At 40.2% G+C, this 9,556-nt stretch overlaps 1 protein-coding gene across 1 annotated transcript; it reads right to left on the reverse strand.

The window, feature by feature from the left end:
• Positions 1-1,089: 1,089 nt before the first annotated feature.
• Positions 1,090-1,740, reverse strand: LOC109208920 (uncharacterized mitochondrial protein AtMg00810-like). The gene has a single exon (XM_019372076.1). It carries the CDS (start codon positions 1,738-1,740, stop codon positions 1,090-1,092), a length of 651 nt encoding a protein of 216 aa, XP_019227621.1.
• Positions 1,741-9,556: the final 7,816 nt, after the last annotated feature.

The raw sequence follows: 9,556 nt of genomic DNA on the forward strand, positions 1-9,556 counted from the left end.
AGACTTCTTAGGTCCTATTCTACATATATATTGAAACCAATAATTAGCTTCACATCCTATAAGCTATGTATTCAGGACTCTAGACTAAATTTAACTTGATTTAAGTGACAATAAGGGATAAGTTCTATAGCATTGCTTGCTCTCTCGCCCCCTATTATGGGCTTTGCTACCTTATGGCTTGGCTTTGTCGTTGTAGCCACGGCAGCCGCCATCACCACCACCGGAGTTCCAAAACAACAAGAGAGAGATAGGATCGTAAAGCTTCCGGGGCAGCCAGAAAATGTCACCTTCTCTCAATACTCCGGCTACATCACGGACGATGCGACCGCAGGCCGAGCCTTATTCTACTGGCTGATTGAAGCTCCATCTAGAAAGAAGCCCAATACAAAGCCTCTTGTTTTCTGGCTGAATGGTAGGCCTGGTTGCTCCTTCATTGCATATGGAGCCTCTGAGGAAATTGCAATTGGCCCTTTTCGAGTTAAGTCCGGATGGCAAGACACTCACGCTGAGTCCGTATGCTTGGAATATAGGTAAGATTAGCTTAATTATTTATTTAAACAAACTCTCTTTTGTTAAATTCCACCATTGTTAAGTGGAGAAAGCTCGGACAAGGAATCGGAGAAGAAGAAGCTGTGGAGGAAAAATCAGTTATAACTGCTTTTCTGAAAATTGAGTACTGTACATACACCACTATACACAAATATATAGAGTTCTACTTCTACAACTAACTTCTAACAAATTAATACACTTGTACATATCCTATTGATCACGTGTTTATTTCAACACCCCCTTCAAGCTAGGTGTGATGAAAATGTTTAAAACACCTAGCTTGGACATCAAATGATAGTGTTGAGCAGTTCCTAGTCCTTTGGTGAGCAATTCTGCTTCCTATTCTTCTATTAATACGTATGTAGGGTGTATCAATCCTTGTTGCACATTCTCCCGCACGAAATGGCAATCTATTTCTATATGTTTGGTTCTCTCGTGAAACACTAGGTTAGTGGCTATCTGCATAACTGCTTTGCTGTCCGTGTGAAGTTTAATTGGAGTCGAAATTTTTATTCTCAGTTCTATGAACATTCCCACTAACTAGATTAGCTCAGATATAGTTAAGGCCATACTTCTATACTCAGACTCTGCGGAACTCCTTGCCACTGTGGTCTGCTTCTTGGACTTCCAAGATATCAGTGATCCACCAAACTTCACCAGGTACCCAGTGACTGACTTCCTCGAGTTAGAACAACTTGGCCAATCTGCATCACAATATGCATTAAGAGTCATGTCCCCAACTGCATTCATAAGGATCCCAAGCCCATGCTCATTCTTAACATATCTCACTACTCTGTATGCTGCTTCCAGGTGAGATTGTTTGGGAGCTTGCATAAATTGACTTAGAGTTTGCACACTATACGCGATGTCAGGCCTTGTTAAGGTTAAGTATAGGAGCTTTCCAACTAATCTCTGATAACCGCTCACATCTTTCAGCGTTGGATCACCTTCCAGGTGACAATGCTCATTATACTCAACAGTTGTAAGCCTTTTATTTTGCTCCATTGGTGTGATAGTAGGCTTGGCACCAGCCAATCCTAGTTCTGCTATGAGCTCTAGAGCATATTTCCTCTGACACAGGAGGATTCCCTTTCCAGACCTGCACACTTCAACGCCTAGGAAATATTTCAAGTTTCCTAAGTCCTTGATTTTGAAGGCCTTGTGCAGTGTGGCCTTTGCCTCTTGAATCATTGTAGTGTCACAACATGTGATGAGAATATCATCAACATATACAAGTATGATGACCTGCCTTCCATTTTCTTCTTTAATGAACAAGGAGTGATCATGTTTACTCTGCATGATGCCTACTTGCAAGAGAGCTTCTGTGAGCTTCAAGTTCCATTGTCTTGATGCTTGCTTGAGTCTATAAGGTGAGTTAAGCAATCTGCAGCCCTTAGTATTCCCCCCTTCGCTGCTAAAACCAAGTGGAAACTGCATGTAAACCTCTTCTTCAAGGTTTCCTTGAAGAAATGCATTGTAAACGTCCATTTGAAAAGTGGCCATCGATGCATAGCAGCTAATGCAATAATAGCTCTTACTGTGACCATTTTAACAACTGGAGAAAAGGTCTCTTGATAGTCTAGACCTTCTTGTTGACTGTATCCCTTGGCAACAAGTCTGGCTTTGAATCTCTTAACTTCTCCACTGGACCTGTACTTGATTTTGTACACCCATCTGCATCCAATAGGTACCTTACCTTTTAGAATGTCAACTATCTCCCAAGTGTTGTTCTGAACCAAAGCATCAATTTCTGCCTTCATGGCTTCAACCCACCTTGGGTCATTCATGGCTTTTGTGTATGATGTAGGTTCCATTTCCTGTGAGGTAGCAGCCAAGTAAGACTGATAAGTAGCTGAAACAGCATTACAATTCAGATAGTTGGATATTGGCCCAGTAGGTCCGTAAAATTCACTAGGAGAAGCGGTATTATTGAACCAGACAAACAACAAGCAAAAAATTTGTTGAAAGATGGCATTCAGATCAAAATATTATTTCCTTTTTGTCTGAAACCTTGGCATATATCTAAATTGTACTCCTCCCCCTAATCTGGAAGTTCTTCTCAGATACAAGGAAATGATTCAGTTCCAGAGCTAAAGATCGTAGTTCTCGAACGAGCAATCGAAACGATTCTGGACCATCTTCAGGATTAGGTATTTTTCCTCCAATGATTGTAGTACCGGGGTTTTTCTTGGTTGAATACAGAAAAAGAGGACTACCTTTTTCGTGTTGTGCTTCGCTAGGTCGAGCCGCCAGATACATCCGCCAAGGTTTCATGATTACCCTGTCCCACACAAATCGTTTGCCGGTAACTTTTCAATACCCCTACCGACGTCCACCATAGGCTCGGCGAGCTGTCCTCCTAGATTTTCCGAAGGAATCGATTAAAACCTCAGATTCATACTAGAACCACGATGGTTCAATAAAAAAACCTAACCTATATCAAATCAAGGATTCCCAAATTTATCCCGACGGTAGCAAGAGTAACAATACTGTTTATAATGCTACAACAGTACGTATATTAAGTAAAATCATACGAAAAGAAAAAGGTGGATACGAGATAACCATATCGCTCGTTGAGACCTAATTCGATCTTCATAGAGTTCTCGAGATATTTCCTTACAAAGTTTTGTTATAGCGTCTATAACCGCTTCCGGTTTAGGTGGGCGACCCACTCGTTACCAATGGGATCAGGGGTACTTCCAGCAAGAAATATATCGAAGAGTTAGTGCTAGGCTAGCAGAAAATCAAAGTTTATCAGAAGTCCTTATCTCGTATTACGAATGAATCAAATGAAAGTGAAAGAAATCAAATTTCACACCTTTTTCCTTTTCTGACGGACCAATCATATGTGCAAGTTGATGAGGATGCCCCCATTAGTGGGCATACATAATATTTCATCCAAATAGGTGGTTTGGAACCTCTATTGGATCTCCTGAGTTGTGCAGCTTGAACTTTCTCAGCAGCTTCAACAATTGGTACCTGCCCATTATGATCTTGATCAACTTCTATGAGGTTTTTCCCCTGTTGCACCAACTCCTGATCATGCACAACATCCTGGTTGATAGCATGTCCTTTTCTGGAATGTGAGGTTGTTGTTGATATAAAGGATGACTTTCTTCCTCCTTTTGTTTCAGCTCTAAGAACACATGAGTTGTGTTCCATCCTTTGCCAGTTGGAAAGGAAAAATGTCTTCCTTAAAAGTGACATCTCTACTAACAAAGAACCTTATGCTCCTTAAGTCATACAACTTGTATCCCTTCTGAGATACTAAATATCCTATGTGGACTGCAGTGATGGCCCTAGGAGAGAACTTGTCCACTTTTTCTGTTACTGTGGCAAAACACAAGCATCCAATAGTCCTTTGATGTGTCATACTAGGTGATCTTTTATGAAAGACCTCATATGGAGATTTCCTTGCTAGGATTGAAGAAAGCAATCGATTGATGAGATATGCTGCAGCCAGTACACAATCTCCCCAGAACTGTAAGGGAATGCTGCCTTGAAATCTCAAAGCCCTTGCCACCTCCAGGACATGTTTGTGCCTTCTCTCCACTCTGTTGTGGAGTATGTGGACAACTGCTTTGATGTAGAATACCATTATTTGTCGAATAATCCCTGCATTCATGGCTAAAAAACTCTGCACCATTGTCAGTTCTCAGCACTTTCACATTCTTTCCAAACTGCGTATATACCATTTCAAGAAAAAGACTTCAACACAACAATAGTATCACTTTTCAATTTCATTAAGAAAATCCAAATCATCTTAGAATGATCATCAACAAGATTCAGAAAGTATCTATTTCCATTGTATGTAGGTACTTTATATGGACCCCAAATATCCACACGAATCAAATAAAAAATGTCTTCAGCTCTACTGCTACTTAAAGGAAATGGTTTCTTTGTTTGTCTAGATAAAGGACATATAGTACAATTATTGAGCTCACAATCAGAAAATTTCTTATTCCTAAGGAAATCTAACTACTTCATGACTCTAACGGCACATGTCCAAGTCTCTTATGCCAAGTAGTGAAGTCTGCCTGCATTCCTTCCACAAGACAACTGCTGATCCTTTGTGCCATTTTGTTCTTGTTAGACCCTTTTGGGATCAGGAGATAAAGGCCACCCTATTCCTTACCAATCCCCTTCACTCTCCTAGTGTATAGGTCCTGAAAGACACAAAATGTTGGGAAGAAATTAACTGAGCATTGCAGCTCCTTAGTCAATTTTGACAAAGACAACAGGTTGTACTTAAAATCAGGAACACATAATACATCATGTATTACATCATTGTTTATAAGATTGTAACTCCCTTTACAGATGACAGGTATAGTCTTACCATTTGGTAGATTCATATTACCTCTCTTTGAATTAGGTAAACCAGTCATTGTTTTCAACATTTCACTATTAGATGCCATGTGGTCAGTCGCACCCGTATCTACAATCCAGAAATCAGCTAAGTTCTCTAGTGATTATGAATTAGCATTACCTACTATCAGCATTATCCTCATTTGCAGCAACACCTTTACCAGAGTTGTTATCACTTACAACCATGTTAGCTTGCCTATACTGTTGTGGTCTCTTCCCCTTGAAGCCAGATGGATATCCAGCCAACTTGTAACAAGTTTTCTTTGTGTGACCTTTGTTTCGACAATACTCACAATACAAATTATTGAACCTAAACTTTGGTGGATTATCTCTAAAACTTATAAGAGCTGTGGAATCATTCACTTCATTTGTCACATTAATATATGAATTAGTCTCAAACACTCTTCTTTGATTTTCTTCATTTATTAGCATTGCATAGGCACAACTAACGGAAGGTGATGGGGATTGAAGTAAAATTTGACTTCTGATTGCATTATAGGATTCATTTAGACCCACTAAAAATTGAAAAAGTTTCTGCTGCTCCAACTGTTCGATGAAATCCCTGGTCCCAACCGTAACAGGAAGTGAAGGTATCATGGAATTATATTCATCCCAAAGTGATTACAATCTAGAATGATATACTAAGATGCTAGATGTACCTTGAGAAATGGTAGCTATCTCTCGTTGAAGATTGTAAATCCAAGATCCATTGGCTTTGTCAAATCGATCCTGCAAATCTAGCCAAACTTCATGAGCATCATTAGCATATACAATTCTAGTTACCAATTCTGGTGATACCGTATTCATAATCCATTTCAGTACAGTAGCATTCGCTCGCTCCCATTCTTCCCCTAAATCAGTAGTGAATTGTGCTTTTGTACAGCTCCCATCGATGTACCCTAGTATGCGCTTTGCTCGCAATGCAATCACCATCGCCTTGCTCCAAACTGAATAATTCTCAGTTCCTTTCAGCTGTATCGATATGATGACATTGCCAGGATTATCAGAAGGCTGTAAATACAGAGGATGACGAGAATTATCAATGTCCAGATTTGCCATGGCTGATCTTCAGAAAAACAAATTCAAGTTCGTATTGATAGTTTCAGAAATTGAATTAGTTGATTAATCCCTAGCTTCGATCGATCTACTCGAGCTCTGATACCATGTTAAATTCCACTATTGTTGAGTGGAGAAAGCTCAGACAAGGAATCGAAGAAGAAGAAGTTGTGGAGGGAAATCAGTTATAACTGCTTTTCTGAAAATTGAGTACTGTGAGACGCAACAAGGGTGTCAAAAATCCAATAATAAATTTCAAAGGATACCTCGTAAGCGAGATATTCATCTTGTTTTTCTTCATCTATTCCTTTCCAATAATTTAAAAAAAAAATAAGGAAAGAAGAGGAGCCAATTCGATGATTCATGTGCAGCTAGGAAATCCATTAATCGATGATTATAACGATAATTTGGGGACAATTGAGTACTGGTGGAACCACGGGTTGATCTCAGATTCTACATACTCGGCGACTGAAAAAGAGCTGCCTTCTTCGCGATGATAAATCGTTTTTGTTCCCCGCTAGAGAATGTAACAGCGCACTCATGGGGGCATACTCGGAATCTGGAAACATCGATCCATACTCCATTTATGACACTTCTTGTACAAATGTTGCAACTCACAACATTAAAAATAATACTCCCTCCGATCCACAATAAGTGACCAATTTATTTTTTTATTTTTGTCCAAATAAGTGTCCATTTATATAATCAAGAAAGAATTCAATTTGTTTTTACAAAATTACCCTTATGTACATATCCCTAAAAAGTTTTCTTACTCCTCACATTTAATATTTAATTAAGTTAGTTTAGTCGTACTAGATATTTTTGTATAGAATTTAATATTTTCTTAATGGGCGTGCCAAAAGCAAATTGATCACCTATTGTGGGGCGGGAGGAGTAATATGTACTGCTTAAGCACCTAGTCAATGTAGGTCTGCCAGTGCCACTGTATATTCTTCAATTTTAGCGCAATATAATGTTTCTTCTTCCAAAGTAAAACGAGGCATTTTGTAAAGTGGAAAAACCAGAAAGAACAAGAAAAACTCACTGTTAATTATTTGCATTCCTTCTTTCTTCCTTTAGAATATTTTAAATTTTTAGGTAGTATAAGTTTGGCGTTATATGTAGTCAACGTGGTCAATTAGCAATTTAGAGATTCCTTTTATTTAATTTGGAGAATTACAACCATTTTCACGATACGCAACTTTGTATATTCCTATAGGATATGACGACAATTTGACGCAGCAAGCAGACTGTTTACCCGTAAAACGGTACAGTTGGTTTTATACGTGGTTTCTAGACAAGTAAACTAATTTGATCCAGAAATAATAAAACAATCGAAGAATAATATGATACTTAGCCTCAGAATGTAGATAAAATAGTAGAAATAACGATTCGGGGAACAAGATTTCCGGGCACAGCAATGATGAGATCAAAAGCAAGAAAGTAAATGATATTAAGCTTTGTATAAAATGTAGTATAAGTTTGCCAGAAAATTCGCGTCCTTTACAATGATAACTGAGCTCTCTATTTATAACTGTGTCTCAAGAAGGAGGTCCTAGGATTGTGCCCTCCTTCAATGTCAATTATGAGGGCCATTGATGAAGGTGTAACGGTGGAAATAAATGTCAAATTCCTTGTAACGGGCTGCAGTTCTTAATGCTGCAAAATATTCTCTATTAAATGCTACCAGACGCAAAGCATTTAGTACACCTTTATGAACATTCTCTTCCGGTGACAATCGGAATAACTGTATTCGGTGACCATCTCCGTCTTGGGTTCCACGTGTCCTTTCTTTAGATGACTACGTATCATATCATATTTTTTCCTATACAAATAGTCCCCAGCTTTCGGGTGACACAATCTTGTGTTACCGGAAAGTTGGTAGAAATACTCCTTTTGGCGGGAATTACTATAATTCTTTTTGCAGACTTCTGCCAGTTGATTAGACGCACATCTCTCCGCATTTAATGCCCCGAAAACGCGTCATCCCACGATTCAGCACAGCCTTTGCCGATTATCGAGCTAATTATGGCCATGAATTTAGCCGCCAAAATTTTACTTATACGCATCACCCTTCTCCTATGTACTTCATAATTTCTCAAACTTCTAACTTGCATCTTTGTTTTCCATCTTTTCCCTAATTCTCTTCAAACCAAAACCATTCTCCTTCTTCTTATTCAAATGCTTCTTCTTCCAAATGTGCTGGCTCTTCAAAGAAAAAGAACAAGGCTGAGGACTCTGCTCCTCCAACGGTAGGTTTCATCATCCCCCGAAGTCTTAACACCACAAAAGACTTCGGAGAAAAATTCCCCACTGCTAACCCTCGTTCATGGGCTGCCAGTAGGTATCCTTTTTCAATTCGTTGTTCCAGTATTCCTATTGTGAAGGAAGACTGTCGTTGCCATGAGTTGGACATCATTGCTCCTGACCTATCGGAGCGAGTGACCCTTCCTAGGGAAGGTTTTACATATTTTTATACCTATCCCTTTACTTTGGGTGTATTTTCTTTGAGTGGAGAGCTTGATTCCATGATGCGGAGCCTTCACTACCAAGTATGCTTGGCACAGGTGAGCCCTTCAGTGTGGAGGACGGTTGCTTGTCTTCGACGCATGTGCCAGACAACTGGAGAAGAGCTATCATTGGCTCGTATGATGAATCTTTACTTCCCCAAGATTTTTCGGGAGGGGGGAGGGGGGAAGGAATAATAAACCTCTGCAAATGTGGCCATCATGCTCTGTTGACTAGCATAGATGATGATAACGACCGTGGGTGGACAGAACGGTTCGTTGCAATTGCCACCAATAATATTAGTCCGTCAATGACATCATCCTTTCTGGCCACTTGGAACTGTACTGGCAAGACCTCTATCTAGTATATTTTCTTTCGCTAATTATTCTTCTATGCCTGTATTTATTCTTCATTCTTCGTATGTTTCAGCAACTCGATAGATCCCACCGGCGATGGAAGGCCTGGACCGGTGGGTTCAGAAGATCTTGGACGTTACGACGCCCGGAACTCTTTTGTGGAAAGAATTGGCTCTTAAGTACGGGTGGAAGGACAAAAATCATGGTAATTCAAACTCACCCTATTTCAATTTTTCATGTGAAGAACTTGACTAATTTCTTCTATCTTTTATTTTTTTTGAAATAAGGTCTACCTGCGGGCTCAGTTGTTGTCCCCGAGGAGGACGTTTTGACTGATCCTGCTGATGCGGCGACGCTGCTTCAGGAGGCGCTTACTCGAGCAGGTGTCTCCGGGCCTGCTTCGGGCATATGTGTTTCATTACGGAGTCCCCGGCCGGAGAACAAGCAACCAAAGAGAAGGCATTCTTTTGCGGCCGGGGAAAAGAATTAGAGGGCGAAGACTACTACCCCCGTGTCATCTCCGGAAGTCGTGATCACTAGCCCTCCTCCCGGGCCGGTCATAGACACCGTGGTGGTTGACGATGATGGAGAAGCCAGTGATGATGGGGCTTATCTACACAGAAGGCGACGTTCATCATTAACTCAATAGAATGCTCCATCTGCTGAGTTAACTATTCCAACTGACGACGACGTCTCAGCGCTCTGGGGGGGGGGGGGGGGGG

The sequence above is a fragment of the Nicotiana attenuata genome, unplaced genomic scaffold (genome assembly GCF_001879085.1).
Source record: "Nicotiana attenuata strain UT unplaced genomic scaffold, NIATTr2, whole genome shotgun sequence".
NCBI lineage: Eukaryota > Viridiplantae > Streptophyta > Magnoliopsida > Solanales > Solanaceae > Nicotiana > Nicotiana attenuata.

Bases quoted from the DNA above. Each gene is read 5' to 3' on its own strand.
- LOC109208920 (XM_019372076.1), bottom strand. From the start codon at position 1,740: ATGATTCAAGAGGCAAAGGCCACACTGCACAAGGCCTTCAAAATCAAG.